The sequence below is a fragment of the Aythya fuligula genome, chromosome 1, assembly GCF_009819795.1.
Source record: "Aythya fuligula isolate bAytFul2 chromosome 1, bAytFul2.pri, whole genome shotgun sequence".
Lineage (NCBI taxonomy): Eukaryota > Metazoa > Chordata > Aves > Anseriformes > Anatidae > Aythya > Aythya fuligula.
Genome location: NC_045559.1, coordinates 144251482 through 144269570, shown reverse-complemented (window position 1 = coordinate 144269570; position 18089 = coordinate 144251482). Strand labels below are relative to the sequence as shown.

The following is an 18089-nucleotide window of genomic DNA, read 5'->3' as shown; positions in this document are numbered from 1 at the left end:
CATAAAGGTTGACCCTGGGGATCTTAATGTTAAGGTAGATGTTCATTTTTGTAATTATTTTTATAATAGTAATATGTTTTTTTGGTGATAATGGTGGTTTGTTTTTTTATACACAGAGATCATTATAGTCTACTAGGTGAAATACAGACTGCTCATAGTTGTCACCTGAACTATGCATAAACTAAAGTTGATGCATCTTGTAGCCCCTCACCTGGTATTTTTGTGACGGTTATTGTTATAGTTCCCTTAGTGGATCATGTAAAAGAGAATATATGCACAATTAATACATTCACTCTCTGTATTGTATATATTATATATACATGTATATTAATATGTATGTATTTTCTTAAACTGAGATTCAGATTTTTGAAAAGAATCAACAGTATGGTTTATTAATTTTCAATATTCTTGCAGGGATATGGGGCTAGAGTTATTTAGAAACCACGTCATTAGTGATAAGCAAGTTCAAAACAAGACTATTGATGGAATCCTTCTGCTGATTGAACGAGAACGAAGTGGTGAAGCTGTGGACAGAAGCTTGCTGCGAAGTTTGTTGAGCATGCTGTCTGATCTGCAGGTGAGTACAGCAAATTTCACTAATAACCACTACACTTAGAAACAGGGTTTGGACTTCTAATATGTGTGTTGTACAAAAATAATTATATTCTGCTAGTAAGCATGTGCTTCAAAATCTGTCGAACAGATTGAGACGTGGTTTCCTTTTATTTACCCTATCTAGTCTTTCATTCTGTTTGTAAATGAGACCTCTTTGCTTGTTTTTCTTAGCTGATGCACTGGCTTTAAGGCTTTGCAAGGTTTGCAAGTCTTTTAGTATGTGTAATACCTGTCTGTCTTAACTACTTGTTTTGTAATCCTACTGAAGGTGGAGTGTAGTAACCAAAAAAGATCAGTTCTGTCACCGTGAAAAGGTTTTTGGAGTCCAGATCATGGGTCTTACTGCAAAAGACATCACTACGTCAGCAACTTCTTAGCAGAGAGCAAAGACAGACTTAGATGCAAAGTTAAGGCAAACATTTTAAAATGGTTATAGTCAGTCTGTAGATAATTGGATTTTTCCATTAGAACTGATTCCAAGTAACCAAACAGAATATAAAAAATATTGTGATTTTGACTTTGGTATGTGTTGTCCTCTGGTTGACCTTGTTGTATGATGTGCAATAAAACTTAGGAGCTCTCTTTCATTCTTAGGAACTGTTCAGGTTGCTCTGTTCCCAAGTAGCATACGTTATTACAAAACTGGATAAGGGTTTAAAAAAGAGTGCAAAGGGGAAGACTGTATGAAAGACTATTAGAAAGTACTTTCTGGCCAGCTTTTCTGCTTTTCATGTTAACCTTCCGGACTTTGATCTGTAATTACACTCTTTAGTGTATGAGAAGAATTTGTAAGTAATTATTCTGTTCAAGAGAGAAGAGAAACTTCTGTCAGTGAATTTTCAGATCATATGCATGCCATTTCCCACTTTTATCCCATTGTCACTTGCAAGCCTTCTCTACTTGCATCAGTTTTTTGTAGATGTTAACATTGATTATTTTTAGCAATATACTCTGCTAACTAAAGATAAACATTGCCCTTTATTGGATCCTTCTTACAGAATTGGATTTCAGTCTGCAGTCTTCTTCACTGGCTCAACAGTGTGGTTTTCTTTCTTCACTAGGGAACCTAACCAAATCTATTCTGTTCTTTTGTGTTACCTGTCACTATATCGAGGCACAGATGTGCTTATAATCCCGTAATTATACTCCAGGATCTCTACTTCTCTATTTTATTTCACCAGAGGTTAGCCTGTGGTGAAAGATGAATTAATAAAGCAACTCTTATATTTCATTTGAAAACAATTGAGCTCCTAGCCACTCCTGATTTTTTAGGCAATTATGCAGTGGAGGACCAACTGTTGAAAGCTGATTCCTGTTCATGTAAATCCTATTCTATAGCAGTTACCTTGTTGTAAAGATTTATACAGAAAATAGTTGAATATATATTGCATTAATGTATAGGTCAGAAAGTTATACCACTTATCTTGAGGGAAAGGATGGTAAGAAATTAAATCTAGTATTTAATCCTGTTGAACATGGAGCCTAGTGTAAAGAGAAGGCTGAAGCAATCACTTGATAACTGCTTGTGATGCTGAATTAGTGAACTCATACACTGAGTGCTTTTCAAGCCAGAGGTTTCATGTTTGATGCATTGGAAAAAAAAAGAAAATTCTTCCTCCTTATGGACTTTGAAAAAACTCAGAATGTAATAATGAATTTTACAGCTCTGTGTTATCTTTTGGGAAAAGTATTTCCTTCTGTTCATCTACCATACTCAAGGACTTTCTTTTTTTCACTGACTGTTCACATGTCATTCCCTAGCTACCTTCTCCAGTCTGCTCTAACTACTTTATGTAGTTGTCCTTTCTAATTTATCTCCTTTCTATATTAAACCATGTTAATCATTATGCAGAAATTTCTCAATGTCTGTGGTGGTTGTTGCTGCCCTTTTTTAGTCATCACTTTGTGCCTTCACTGGAAAAAGGAAGTTCGTTTTACCTGGTAAAATGAATCTTTCTTTCTTTTGTGCCTCTGAGATGAACCTGGCAGATGTGAATTAACATATCAGAAATTATCTGTTTTGTTTCACTAGTTGGAACTTTTTTTTTGGCCACAAAAGCGTCAGTGGGAGTCTTGAACTTGAACGGATTAGATGTGCTGTTCTGTTGGGTACCAGTTTTGGACTACATGAATTAAACAGAAGCTATCAGTTTAGATGATTTTAACGTTGATGGCTGAAACACACTATTGCTACGCTGGAAAGTCATCTCTGATCAGAGTATTTCTAAAACCAGTAGATACACAGAGAACTTACGAGTTTATGCAATTTTAAACACTTGTCATAATTGTGTACATTCCTGAGATTTTACTTGCCTTTTATGTCTGACAACCAGAATATGCTACCCTTATTGGCAGCTTGATGTGAGTAACTAAATCCATTTCTTGAGCAGGTTTACAAGGAATCATTTGAACAGAGGTTTCTGGAAGAGACAAATTGCTTATATGCTGCAGAGGGCCAAAGATTAATGCAAGAAAGAGAGGTAGGTGCATGATATAGATAACAGCTTTTATGTTAGTTTCATCTGCTGTGGGATTGTGTGAGAACTTTTGGTAGTGCCATAGCATGGTAATAAGTGAAATTTACTGGTGTGAGTGGTGTTTATGCATTGGGGACTGCAGTACTGTATCAAGGGGAATAATGGAGTCCCGTTTGCCTTAATGTTTTACCTCTAGATGTGAATATACGTGTATGTATATGTCATATAAACATATATAAATGTAAATTAGGGGTGGAGAAACCCAGTGGTATTTTTGTGTATTTAAAGTCCCACTACCAGAAAGTTGATCTCCACACAAAGCTTAAAGATGTGCCATCAACTGTGTTTTTGCCCAAGAGCTGTGAAATATCCACTGGCATCATTCTACTCTGTGCTTAATACCGAAGTAACCTTTTTACTTTTTTTTTTTTTTCTTTTTTTACTGTTTTGTTAATTTTACTTGTCAGTTTTATTTCTTTTGCTTATTAGTTAAATAGACGTGACATTTTTGTTTCCTGTGCTTTTGAGATGAAATTATGCCCTGTGGTGGGCAGCCTGAAAATGTGTTTCTCTCTGAAAATGTAAATCAAAGGAAGTGTTTCCTGGTTGTCTAAGATACAGCATATTACTTTTATTAATTCAATTTTAACGCTGACTCGCTACAAACATTCTGAAAATTCCTGTCTACATGACACTGAGGTGGATCTTTTGTGTCTAATCCCATTTCATTCACCTCATGCCTTGAATTTCCCCCAGGACCTGAGATGAAATGCTCTGATGCATAGTTTTCCCACAAGTCTTACTGCTTTACAGGCCTGGTGGAAAACTGGGGAAAAAAGCACAAAAATAATAAGGCTCTAATTTATAAAGTGCTTACATTTATATGTTTATGCATATACGTGTGTATATGTTTGTGTATGCATATATATTTACACACACACATATCAACATATGCGTAACTGTTTTGATCATTTGAAGCCCAAGATTCTTACGTGCTAACTCTCCATAGGGACAGATAGCCCTAGGAGAAACTATGTGGTTCACACCAACTGAAAATATGCTCTCTGATATTTTAAGGGCTAGCTTAACTCATCGGGTTTTGAGGGGAAAAAAAATTCCTCAGCAGTAACCTCAGATTTCTGATTATCTGCTTCTTTCTGTGAAGTGCAGTTATAATACTTTAATTACGAAGTAGTATTGTTTAATTAAAGTGTAGATATTTATGTAATGTATAACAACATTGTGGTGGAATAGTCTTTTCCAATCAATACTCTCTTTCTTTATAGTTTAAAATTATCACCATGAAACATTATCTGCCTTTTGTGGTTTTGTACTTATCTGTTGAACTTGTCATTCTCTTCTGTTACTAGGTTCCAGAATATCTTCACCATGTTAATAAACGTTTGGAAGAAGAAGGAGACAGAGTGATAACATACTTAGACCACAGCACACAGTCAGTACAAATTCTGTCATTCTTAGCAAAAGTCAAGCATCTTTCATAAAACAGTGTGGTTATTCATGGTGGTAGAGACACAGACTATCTCTGTAGTATTTTACAGATATTATCTTGTTGACAGCACTGATACAGTTTGGTGGTGTTTTGTTTTTTTTTTCATTTAAGGCTTCATTTTTATCAAATTTGCTGTATTTAAAATCAGAATACTCTCTAAATACAAGAGGAGAAATTGGAAAAAAAATATCAGTGTAATTTGAAGTTAAAAATATTATATAACTGAAACTTGGATTATGGAAGTCATAGCTGATCTTAAACATTCATGTGATTATAATATGGGAACATGCACTGGGAGGGGGAGGATGAAAAAAAGTTAAATTATGGCATAGGATAGAGAACATGAACACAAACATTGCAAGATGTTTGAAGTAGAATCACCTTTGGTGTAGCTGCTGCCAACGTATTGTGCAAGGTAGCTTGTCACTTTTTTCCCTGAGCTATTGAGTAATAGTGTGTGCTTTGCTGGGGTAAGAATGTGCATTGAGGAATTACAGCACAGTCACTGACAGATTATAAATGCATACTTAATTTATGTGTAATGCAGCAAGCTGTTGCCTTTTTTTAAAATAACATAAGCAAGTAAAATTAACTCAGAATATCGCCCCCAAACTCTTTCATTTTTTAGCTAATATGTTGGCATTTTATTCGGTGTTAAAAGAATAACAATATATATTTTTTTAACTTGTATGTATACATATATATGAAGAAAATGATAGGCTAAGCAAATGCCCTTGAGGTAATGGTGCATATTTGAACTTGTCGTCTTCCTGTCAGTGCTGATTGCAGGGATACACTGTCCTTGCTTTGAGTCTAGTCCTTAGTCAAACTCTTAGAAACCTACTTTTAGAAGGCTTTGCACTGATTTCCTGTCTTTGCATCAAGAAACAGCAGCTCTTAAAATTAGTGCCCTCGAGTTGCCCTCAGGTCATACTGTCTCCCCAGGTGTGCATGAAGAGAGCAGGAAGGATGTTAAATTTAGTTAGTAACTTTTGTACTTTAGACAGAAATGAAAACCAGCATGGGAAACAGGATTCAGAATACTTAAAACATGTTTGTGCAATGTGTGGAGTGTGTAATGATGCGGATCATTGAGTGATTTGTTCAGCCCACCAGTACATGCCTGGACAGCTGACCAGAATAAGCCAATCTCCTGGCTGGTCAGTAGATGCATACTTTGAGGCTGTACAGAAGGTACATTATGCTCATTCATCAGCTAGATGTCAAGATTAAATACTTGTTCTGTCTGTCTGCTTCTTAGGAAGTACTGCTCTGTCTCATGCAGACCAATTACCCTTACTTCCTCTGTAGGGTGAATAGGTCTTTCGGGGCAAAGGATGTTATTTTATGCAACCCTGAATCTTCCTGTTCTTGGAGACAGGCAGCAGTAGTTGGAAGTTTCAGGGAAAATGAAAGTAGCCATAAAAACAGACATGCATTAAGACCAAGGGTCTGTCTAACTGGTCTTTCACGTTCACTTAGAAGCACTCAAAGGAAAGTGTATGTGATGCCCTGATACTGTCCTAGTATCTGCCTATTTGCAGCTCAACGTATTTTCTGAACCTGATGCTGTTTGCATGTCTAGTATTACCCAATGAATCTCTTTCACGTATTTGTGCTGTCTCACTGGGACTCACTTAAGTTTTTTCACCTATGACATCCTTTGACCAGGAGATCCCTCAGAGCACCAGCCACCATATGATAAATCTGATATAAACCATATGACAAAACTTACGTTTATTTGAAGTCTGACACCCCGTACCATCACTGATGTCCCCAAATCTTGTATTGGAAGGGGAAGTGGTCAGCCCTTTTCACCTTTTCCCACATCAAAGGCTCCTGATGTGTACAGATATTTCTCTTGCAGATGCTGTTATATAATCTAATTGTCCATGTTGCCTTCTCCGGACCTTCCCAAATTCTAATTCAGTCTTTTGAGATGAAGGGACTAAAACTGTGTATTGTATATTAAATGCTGAGCAAATCATTAATAGGAGGTATTTTAGCAAAGGTGGGGGCTTAAAGAGGATGCTACTACCTAACAGACTTCCATCAGAGTTGAACACCTCTCTTTTAGAAGATCTAAACTAAGGGTCTGAGAACCAGTTTTATAAAACAACACAGAAGGAAGTGTTTGGTCTGTTGTCATATAATAAACAATGGTAGAAGTTTAGATAGTGAAATCAGTTATCCCTTTGCGTTTCAGGCATTTTTTCCTCTTTTAGCCAATAATGATGGAAAGATAAACTTGTCGGTATTTTTCAGTCCTGTCTAAAGGGAATGCATCAAAAATATTTAATTGTGAAAAGCAGGGGAGATTTCAAATGTGAATTTTAAATGATTAGCCAATTTGAGGAGTATTATAGTTTTAGCTCAATTTATTTAGCTGCATAATACAGTTGGATAAAAATATTTGGTTTTGAACATCACAAGTGTATATGGTATCATGTTGTTTTGGAGTGCACATCTTTGGAAGGTTTCTTTCTTTTCAAGAAAAATGTCAAATTGACTTTTTCCAGACTTTGTTAATACAGATTTTTGGTATCTAAACTTCTCTCTACTGTTCCATAGCTTGTTTTTATTATTGAAAACTGAATTTCTTTTTTAGTTGTATATGTGGATAACTTTTTTTCTTTCTTATATCACACATGAGACTTTTTTTCCTTAATTTGTAGCCTTTGTTTCAAGTAGAAAACTGTTGATTTTTGTACAATATTGTAAGTTTCTCACAAGTATATTCTGACAGGATGCAATTTCCTTATGCTGTGGTACTTCTAACATACTTTTATTTCCTTATTTAGGAAACCACTGATAGCTTGTGTGGAGAAACAGCTACTAGGAGAACACTTAACAGCTATTTTGCAAAAAGGTATTTAAAAAAAAATAATGAATTCTCTGATAAACAACAGATTCTTGTACTCTGCAATAACTTCAGAATCCACATCTTTAATTTCATGAGAAATGATAGCTGTGGAAAATACTTCCATAGACACAGAAAGCCAATTCAGTAAAACTGTCACACCCACTGTGACTAGATCCTCCATGAGGAAACAAATACCTAAAATGTAACTCCGTATTTGTAAAGCTTGATGAACTCTCTAAGTCCCCTTTGACTTGGAGCTTGGGAATTAAATCTTTGTAACTGCTGATTTCCTGTACTTCATATCAACTTCCAAATGAAAGCTGCATTTACTCTTGTAGTTTCTTTTGTGTGATGACTACACAGCTCAAGTGCAATAGCTTTACATATCCTTGTGATTATATAGTTAAAGAATCATGAGCTATTGGAGCTGACAACACTCAGAGGTGATGCACTTCATAAGCTTTTTTCTGTATTTTGCCTTCTGTCTGGCAATTCTAAATTTGAGCTGCAGTCTTCTTAAGAACTCCCTATTCAGATACCAATCTTCAAATCACCATTTCTTTGTTCCTCTTAACTTTTAATCTTTGCCTTTTTTCACTGAATTCCTGGGTTTGGTCTGATCTTCTATTACTTTAAATAATCCTTTCCTTTTCTAGCACTAGACATCTTCTAGGCTTTAGATCTTGTAGCAGTGTATCCTTATGTATTCTTTTACTGTTGCAGAACTGTTATTGTTATCTTCAAGCTCCATCACATCCATGTTTGTTAATACTTTTGGATTGTTTTGCACACGCCTTTCACTTCTAGCTTTACAAAGGGGACAAAGAAAGATGCATGCTTACAGTTTTCACTGAACTTCTCTGGGAGTAGGTTATATTGTTTTCAGTACATTTACAAAAATGAGCATGGTTACTCCATCTTAGCTATTCTTAAGCTTATCATAAATAGAAGGTAAGAATAAGTAATAGTTTTGTTGCTAAATGCTGATTTTGCTTGTTTTTTAATTCAAGTGTTATTTTCAAGTCACTTTTCCAATGATATACTTGTATATCAGTTGGTGTAGTCAGAAAACATGTTCTTGTTTTCTGAAAAAAGAGTCTGCACTCTTTTTTGGTTTATAATGTATATGCAGTGTCCATGTAAATATGGAGAAAATTATACATTTTTCTAGTCACTATATTTTGGGACTTGTAATATTGTTGGATTATTTTTACATTCTATGTGTACACTTAGAGGAAAAAAAGAAGCAAGTCTAACATCACTTCTTACATAACTTTCTGCATTCGTTTGATCCAGGGCACGTTGTAATCCACTTATTAGTATTCAGTATTCAATACTTCTAGTATTCAGTGCAAGTAGAAGAAGATACTGCCTTTTGTAGGTTTTGTTCCTTAGGAGAGAAGGCATATGATATAGTCAGTTTGGTACAGGAAAAAAAAAATCTTACCAATGCAGGGTATATATGAGAAACTTTATTTTCTTGTATTATTACAACTTCTATTGAATAGATACTGGTTTTTTCATTGTGAGTACAATAAAATTTTTCAAGGCTGTGACAGTGTTTTCTGGAAGCTGTGTGAAGCCTTGTGTCAGAGGACTTACCTAAATGTCTTTTTTCATTTGTCAAGTATGTGACAAAATGCTTGTTTCCATCACGCATTTTATATGGTGGAGGAAAAAGAAGGGTTGTACTTTATCAGCTAGGTTATAACAAAGCAATTAGTGTATTTATTGGTTTCCTAAAATGAGTAGGAGATGATGCTTGGATATGATGGAATGGGCATTTTCTAATTTCAGTGTTCAAAAGAAATCAGTAACATGTATTCAAGACTTTGTAATCTGTTGTCTTATATACTTCTAAAGTATATTAATTCTTCTGGTATCTCAACGTGGGCAAAAGCTTACCTGACATCATTCTAGAATACTGGTTGCCTTTCTGAACATGTAGATAAATTAAAATGGAAGTATCTTAAGGTGAAGAAGAGAGTAGAAAATGGGGTCATGTCGTCAAGTAGTCCTTGAAAATCCTTTGTAATCTAATACCGTTTAAAAATTGGAAGTAACTAAGTACATTTTGTGCATGAAATAGAACAGTTGTACAGTGTCAGCTACACTGATGTGAATTGTCAACTTGTGTAAAATCCAGCTTTCTGGATTTTGAACACAGTGGCATAAATCTTTAATGTTACCTTAACATTTTACCAAAGCCTATTGTCACTGATAACGGATGATGTATCTGTGATTACATTGGGCCTAAATTCATCACGTTCTCAAATGTTAAAATGTGTATGTAATTGTTAAAAGTGTTACATTTAGCCTTGTGTTTTTCTTTATTCATTAGGCCAAGGCCTAGTCTCACGTAGGGTGAATAGATAAAAGGGAAATGTTGCTTGGAAGGACTTTGTAATCGTGTGTTATTACATCAGTATGAGCATAGACAATTTATGCACGTCCTTAATCTAAAAACATGGCTCAACACTACAGGAAAAAAAAAAAATCTTGCAAAGTATTTTTACTTTAAATTTGGGACAGTGTACTTACTGTTTTTGACATTCTTTGGAGGTTTTATGAGTTCTTTTGATAAAACTGCTCCTAAAATCAAGTACTGTTCATAAATGTTCATAAACATTCCGCAAAAGGCTTAGAGTCGACACCTTGTTGGGAAAGTATTTCAGCTGACTTAGTTTTATAATATCATAATGTAAATCATTTCAGCCAATTTAAACAAGGGAGTATGTTAATCTTGAGTATAACACTTGCTTTCAGAAATTTAGTCTTTAAAAATTCATACTTTTATGCTTTTGGTGTATTTCATAGAGATTTTGGTTTTCTGATGTATTCCTAAATGTGTTTATGTAACTCCCTTCTAATTTGCTTGTATTTCTAATTTTATTTTTTTAGGGCTTGATAACCTGCTTGATGAAAACAGAATATCAGACTTGACCCAGACATACCAGCTGTTCAGCCGGGTAAAAGGGGGGCAGCAGATCCTTTTGCAACATTGGAGTGAATACATCAAGGTATTTCAAAGATCTGTTGCTACTCTCAAAATTTATGGTGTTATCATAGATTTCTTCTTTCAGAAACAAGAATAGTATATCTTTTAGGTGTATACATCAAAGTTCTGTTTTAAGCAAATATGTTGATGCTTGATGGTATGTTGATCCCCAGTAATGATCACGTGGTGAGAAACAGCAACGCTTAAGTTTTGATTTTTAATTCCTAGCTGCTTGGAAAGTGCTTTCAATATAGGTTTGAACAATATGCAAGGAAGTTATTTTGGTGTACTTTAAATAAATGCTCATATAGCTCTATTTAAGAGTATGCTGAGTTGTAGTAGATGTTGAGTTTTGGTACAAATACACCCAAATGTTTTACATACATGGAACACCAGAATGCAGCTGGCCTGCTGCAGATTAGCAGTGCTTCATGTAACCAGCTGCACTAAGGTGAATGCTAAAGCCATTTTGAAAGGAATGCTCTTTTTGAAAATAATCCCTTATCAAAGTGGGGTATCTGGTTTGTTTAGTTAGTCATAATATGCAGGTAGTACGCTGCCACAGAGAACTTCACTCCAGTGCTCTTGCAAGATGAAGGTAGCAAAGCTTCGCAGAAAATACTTCTCTCTGGAGTTGGTAACTCCCGATGTGCTAGTTCTCCCCTGAATCGTCCATGGGTGCCTCTACCTTCAGGGCTAAGTGCACAACATCGGTTCATTTGGGAGGTGACTTTCCTGTGCACCCATACCTGGAGTTATGCACAGCACATAGGAGAAAGGCAGTGTCTCCCCTCCACCCCCAAAACTGAGATGCAGATTGCTCAGCAGGGTGTTGTCCCTGTGGATCTGTGGTCAGCTGGGCCAGCTGAACAGCTTGTCTTGGCTCCCAAATCTTCCTCCTCACTCCTGGATCACACCCCTCCATCACTTGCATGGCCTGCTGCTCCATAGACTTCTTTTTGTGATGTGTTTGAACATCTGCATGTGGGCAAAGTCAGGGTTATGCCAAGGTTAGTGAGCTTAAAGAGGCTCACAGAACAGTGCTGGTGCTGGCCCAAGGAAAGGAGTAGTTCAGGACAGGTAGGAACCCGTGGGAAGGAGCAGGCCATCACCTTCAGCAGCAAGTTGGTTAGATGGCTTGATCATGCCTTGTGTCTCACAGAATCAGACCTTTCATGGCCTCATTTTTAAGAACCTTTTTTTACGTGCTCAGAAATCTGCACTTTCTATCAAGTTGCTCTATTTTTTTCCTTGACAACACTCTGTATGACAGATTTCATTAAAGTGAGGCTTCAAGAACTTAAATTCTGTCTTGTGAGAAAGAAAAAGCACATAGGGACAGAGTACTGGGGGGAAGATCTGTGCTCTGCTGTAGTCACCACTTTATGATTTCAGGCATGCCACTTAGCTCTCTGTAGCTCAGCTTGCCATTTGTGGAACGGCAACTTATGAACATAACTGGTGGAGACAGATCTGGATGCTGTGTTAATGAAAGGGAAATTGTATTCAGTGCAGGATGTACATAGCAAGTCTAAGGATGCTTGGCAGCCTCATTTTTCTCTTGATTCACTTGGAAATGGTTCTCAAGAAAGATCTTGGAGAAGGATTGCATTGGATCGTTAGGTATTTAAGTGGAAATTCTGAGGTTTGAGAGGGATTTTCCCATCTCTCTTTAACTGTTGTGGTTAATGTGCTTTAGTTGATGTAAATATACGGGTTAAATAGTATTCCCCTATTACTGTGCCAGTGTTGCTCTTTCCCATGGTGGAAAACCGGTCATTCTGTCTAGGGCAGCGATTGGTGTTATTAAGCAGTTGTAAAAGGTCTGATAGGTTCAGGTCTTCCCTTATGGGACATTTTGCTTTGGTGGGCAAATGATGTTATATCTCCTAATGTTAGGATAGTAAATGAACAAGAAAAGAAAGCCAACTCTGTGGCTTCTTGCAAATAGGAAAATTGTTTTGTCGCAAATCAGCTGTTTTTTTTGAGTCTGTAGCCCTCCCTGAGAGCAATCTTGGAGTGCTGAGCAGTAGTTGTATTTCAGCCACCTGTTCCTGTCAGTAGGGCTCTGTAGTGGATTTCAGCAGAATGGTGCAAAGCTTTCCATTACACGTAACATTTCTGAGGCAGTTTCCATATAATTTCTTTTACATGAATCATGTAGTTCTGTATTTAACTGTGAACTTGTGCATCGTACAGTCATGTCTACTTTGTATTTTTGTTTAGCTTCTGTCTTAAATGTATATAATCTTTAAGTCAAACGCTGATGTTTGAAATCCATTTAATGTGTGTCTGGGTTTTTATTTCAAATTTTAATGCATCTCATTTTTTGAAAACTTGAAGTCACATAAGTAGCTCTGTAACACTTTTATTCTTTCTAATGATAAATTTTATAAGCGTGAATGTGTCTGTTGGGGGAGATAGGTAGTACTCTAAAGTATTTTATTATCAAAAGTGTTTGTTTTGCAGAACTTTGGGACAACAATAGTGGTTAATCCTGAAAAGGACAAGGATATGGTGCAAGAGCTACTAGATTTTAAGGATAAAGTGGACCATATCATAGAAGTGTGCTTTCAGAAAAATGAAAAATTTATAAACTTGATGAAGGAGTCCTTTGAAACATTTATCAACAAGAGACCAAATAAGCCTGCAGAATTGATAGGTACACAAACGTTTTTCTGTAAAATATTTCCAAAGTCTGTAGAAAGCATGATGAGATGCTGCTGCTGAGTGTGCTAGTGTAATAGCAGTACGCGTCCTGCTTTTAGGAGACTCGCTTTGGGGGTGCCAGGCAAAAGTTAACCCGGGAGCACGGCGGGACCGAGGGCGCGGGTGTGTTGTTAGGTGTGTGCAGCGTCCCAAAGGAGCATGTCAACCTCTGCTGTTCTGTGCTCTGCTTACTACCCTGTGACTGGTGCTAACACTTGCTCAGAGAACACAATGCGAATCCTACGAGCGGCGTCAGGGGCTGGGGGGAGAGCAGCCGTAGCAGAAAAAAAATGAACTATTTTTGCCTGGTAGTACACAAGCTCTTTGAATGTTACAGATCTCTCAGAAATTAGTGAGTAAAGTCCATCATCAGAATGGAAGGCTGAAATTGGGAGAACAATTTTAAAGCTTTCAGATGTAAGGAGGAAAAAAAGTAATCAGTACCTTGAAGAGGGAACTAGATCTCATTAAGGGAAAAATAATAAAAAAATAAAAGTACTTTCACTGGAATTATCCCTGACCTAGCAAAAGCTGCTGTTCAGGCTGTGCTTTGCCTGCAGCTAGGGGAATCATGTCATTTACACCATGAGAAGATCCTGCTCCTAGTTTTTTCCCCTCTTTTGACTGTCTTCACCATGTTTTGTGGCTTCATCCTAAAACAAACCTAACGTAGGACAACCTAGTGAATGCAGGTTAAAGCCACGATACAGCCTGCTGTTCTGTGTGGATTGTGTTGTTTCAGCTATTGCAATGGCTTTCATCCTACCCCAGTAGAAGATTGCACAGAAATACTAATGTGGCTTAGTCAGTACTTAGCTAAATTCACGGCTTAACGTTATGTTTGTCATTCTGAAGCTACTAACTTGAAAGCATTGCTTCTGCTTAATTTTTTATATACAAAAAATATCATGGCAAGGAGCAAGAGGAGCCTGCTGAAAGTTACAAAACTGTAGTCCTCTTTGTGTTGTTTGTTTCTGTTTCTCATAAATACATTCATATGCATTATACACTTCCAAAGCATTGTCTTTCAACAAGTAATGTGTTTGCAATGAATACAGCACAGAATGTGGGAACTTCTAATGCATTAATTTTAATGATTTTACTCTATTCCTTTGTTTTTCCCTTGGGTGATTTCTTCTTGTGATGCTTTTCCATTATGGCAGTAGTACAATAAGTGCTCTATCATTCCCCTGAACATAGGGAGAACAGAAAAGAGAAAGTTTACCACTTATCCTGCTTTTTTGTAATATATGGTAATATTTCAAGTGGGAAACACTGAAGTTGGTGACTTTAGATTTCTATTTTTAATTAAACTGTTAAAATGTTTTATTTATAGCAAAATATGTGGATTCCAAATTAAGAGCTGGTAATAAAGAAGCGACAGATGAAGAGTTGGAAAGAATCCTTGACAAAATCATGATCATATTTAGATTTATTCATGGTAAGAAATATCTGTTCCAAGTTAATGCAATTTAAAATGCTTTTCTAGCTACTAGCTGAACTTTATTCCTCTAAGAGATCTTTGTAGTGTGACGTTCTGCTAGAATTAGTCTTAAATTCAAGGTTCTTTCCATTGGAAGGAGCACATTAAACACAACAGGGAGGACAAACTTTCTCTGGAGATTGAGTTGCAGACCTTTTATGGTCTCTGGGTAGACACCAAAGAGTTGGAGTAAATTTAAAAATAGGTATGTCAAGAGAATAATTCAAATATAATAAGAACTTATTGTCTGCGTATTTTTCTTTGCTGTTGCATAGTGAATAGTGATCTGCTGATCAACATGCCATGAGAGAGGCTTGTGTCACAAACCTGAAGTGCCATGGTACAAATAGAATGTATGATTTCCTGCATCTTTTGCTCCCATTTCCATGCAGGTAAAGATGTGTTTGAGGCATTCTATAAGAAGGACTTGGCAAAAAGACTGCTGGTTGGAAAAAGTGCATCAGTAGATGCTGAAAAGTCCATGTTGTCAAAGCTTAAACACGGTAGGCATCTTTAGAGGCGTTTTAATTTTTTAACACTTTTTTTGTAAATTTGAACACATATGGTCTCATACTTTAAAAAGTAACAAGCCAGATCTTAAGTAATAGCTGAGCATATCACAACTTTCATTGTGCTCAGCGAGAGCTATTGGGCTGACCTCTCAGATATTTGACTGGTTCATTTAATATACCTGTGTAGGAGCTGAATATATATTTACGTGTGGGTGCAGTAGACCCTGGAAAATCTGGCTCAGCTATCTCCGGTTAAACCTTTTGTTTGTTCTGTGCTTGTTTGTAATTGTGGGATCTTTGCTTTAATTTGTGTGACAGAATGTGGGGCTGCTTTTACCAGCAAACTGGAGGGCATGTTCAAGGACATGGAACTGTCAAAAGATGTCATGGTTCAGTTTAAGCAGGTACATTCAGATTGTGTTTGCGTGCTAAATTTTCAACAATGATGGGGAAGCACTAAATAGTGTTATACTTTGGATTAAGCTAAAGTAAAACGACACAGCTTTTGAGCAGTCCCTAATCATAGTAACAGTCTCTTGATAGATCCATTTATAAAGCATAATTTATTCTATATCTACTCAGATAAAATCTTTTTTATTTGATTCTTTTTAAAGTGAAATAAAGTCTAAATATCACATAGTAATTTAGTTGGTTGACATCCTTTAAAGTCCCTATTCCTTCATTCTGGAAACTATTGCTGATCTAATTCTTTGCGAATAAGCCAGAAAAACTCCATGAATGTTGCTACAATGCATAGAAATCGTTTATATCTCATCCCCTGAACTTCCAAACTGTTAGTGACTGAGGAAATATTGTGTATGCTTGCCCTGTTGTTATGCTTCTGCTGAGTACCTTTTCTGGGGCCTTACTGAAGACAGAGTTCTGGGCTAGAGGTCTGACCCAGAACAGCTACTCCACTAATAAAATACTGTAGTTTGTTTTCTTTTTTCTATCCCAGAGTTTGCAGCCTGATTGGACTGCTGCTATGCTGAAGTTATAAGAAAACGTGTTGTCTCATAGACATGTTGAAGTGCTAGGGAATCACTCTGATCTTAAAATTGTTGCCCTGGCTTCTGATCAAAAGCTTTTGGTTTGCTTTTTTTTTTTTTTTTTTTGCATGTGGTTAAAGTTTTTGACCTTGATACCTCATACAGACAGTCGTCTAGGGAACTTCAATGTCTGTTGTTATTTTCTTTTTACTTGCAGTCACTTGCTGTGTTTGAAATAGGTTGTTGGTGGGGCATTAACTAGACGTGAAATTCAAAATCTTGGTAGAGCATGTGTAATTAAGGATGTGATGTGTAGGAATTCATCATTACCCTTTTAATTTAAAATTTCTAATTCAAATTAAGTATGTATATTTTTCTAATTTAGCATGCAAACAGTAGACTTCGATGTTTTTTGTCTCTTGTATCTTAGTATATGCAGAACCAAAGCGACCCAGGAAATATAGACCTGACAGTAAATATATTAACTATGGGGTATTGGCCAACTTACACACCTATGGAAGTCCACTTAAATTCAGAGGTTAGTGTTTGAATTCTCCTTCTAAATGCAGATTATGTAATGGTATCATGATCACTATCATAGGGTGAACTTTGTTTAATGTTTTTCTGTGAGATTTTAAGTTTTTAATTTCTTTTCTCATTTTAAAGATTTCAAAATTGCAAAAAAAAAAATAATGTGGGTAAAATCCACTTTTTTTAGGTGATTGTTTCACTTTTTTCACTTTTTAAATAGAACTAGTCTTAAGTTAGTATCAAAATAAAATCAGTGACTTATTTAACATTGCATTCAAGCACTTAAAAGTTTAAAACAGTTCACCATAATCAGTTTTTAACTGCATTGATTATGCATGTTGATCCAGCCAGTAGTTATGTTACTGCATGCTCTCGTTTTCCGTAAGATCCTTCCTCTGTTCTCTGCAAAGTCTCTCATGAAACTAGCCACTGTGTTGAAAAGGCATCTGTCTGAAAAAAAGATTGCTTCCAAGTGTACAGGTTTTCCAAGGCTCATACCTATAGTTATTTAAGTTGAAATACGTATTTGGAGTCCTGTTTCCTGCAATACCTTGCTTGATCTGAAGAGCAGCAAACACCTACGAGGCCAAAGGTGTTGGTGGAGATCCTGTTCAGTTCAGGAGCAGTGGAAGCATTTGTGCATTTGCTCTTGTGCCACATTTTCCTCAACAGCAGACTACTGTGGAAGGATCCAATCTGAGCAACAAGTCGTGAAAATGGAGGAGTAGAAACCAATTACTTGGAATTCAAGCATTGAAATCAGACTTGACACTTTATATGGCAAATAAAAGGAAGAGCTTGAGAGCAGGTGGCAGTAGTCAGTGTATAGGTGCAAGCTGTATGCTTGCTGTCCTGTGACTTCCTGATCAGATGAAATGTCCAGGACAAAATCAGTATTTTAGAGGTTTTAAACCCATTATGGATGCTTCATTTCATATTTATTAAAATAATAATAATAATCAGGGAAGTTGAAAGCTATACTTGAATTGAGAATTTCTTTTGTACACAGTAGTAGCAATGTACTTGAGAGCAAATTTTAGCTCTTTAAAATGAAGTGATTGCTTTTTTCCTCACAAAAACATTTACTATGAAATATTGTTGAGAAAAAAACAGTGGAATTAAACGTGAAATCATCCATCATCACTGTACTGATAAAACACTAATAAGTTTTGTTCTCTTTGCTTTGCAGATGATAAAGCTTCAAGAGGTGTTCAAAACCTTTTATCTAGGAAAACACAGTGGTCGAAAGCTTCAGTGGCAGACCACTTTAGGGCATGCTGTCCTGAAGGCAGAATTTAAGGAAGTAAGTTTGCATGTTTAATGTTTAGCCTGTTGGGGTAAAATTTAAGTCAACTATTTGGAATCTAGTCATGTTCAGTATTTTCTTTATCAAGGTAATAGC

The 18089-nt window shown here is 36.3% G+C and overlaps 1 protein-coding gene across 1 annotated transcript in view; it reads left to right on the top strand.

Annotated features, from left to right (window-relative positions):
- The window catches only part of CUL4A (cullin 4A), a 36342-nt gene that overhangs the window by 9664 nt on the left and 8589 nt on the right, over positions 1–18089 (top strand). The window contains exons 6-16 of the mRNA XM_032192729.1: positions 415–577; positions 3006–3095; positions 4463–4545; positions 7404–7471; positions 10367–10485; positions 12933–13125; positions 14509–14613; positions 15048–15158; positions 15486–15571; positions 16587–16694; positions 17877–17990. Coding sequence (XP_032048620.1) covers positions 415–577; positions 3006–3095; positions 4463–4545; positions 7404–7471; positions 10367–10485; positions 12933–13125; positions 14509–14613; positions 15048–15158; positions 15486–15571; positions 16587–16694; positions 17877–17990 — 1240 coding nt within the window. The remainder of the gene's footprint in view (positions 1–414; positions 578–3005; positions 3096–4462; positions 4546–7403; positions 7472–10366; positions 10486–12932; positions 13126–14508; positions 14614–15047; positions 15159–15485; positions 15572–16586; positions 16695–17876; positions 17991–18089) is intronic.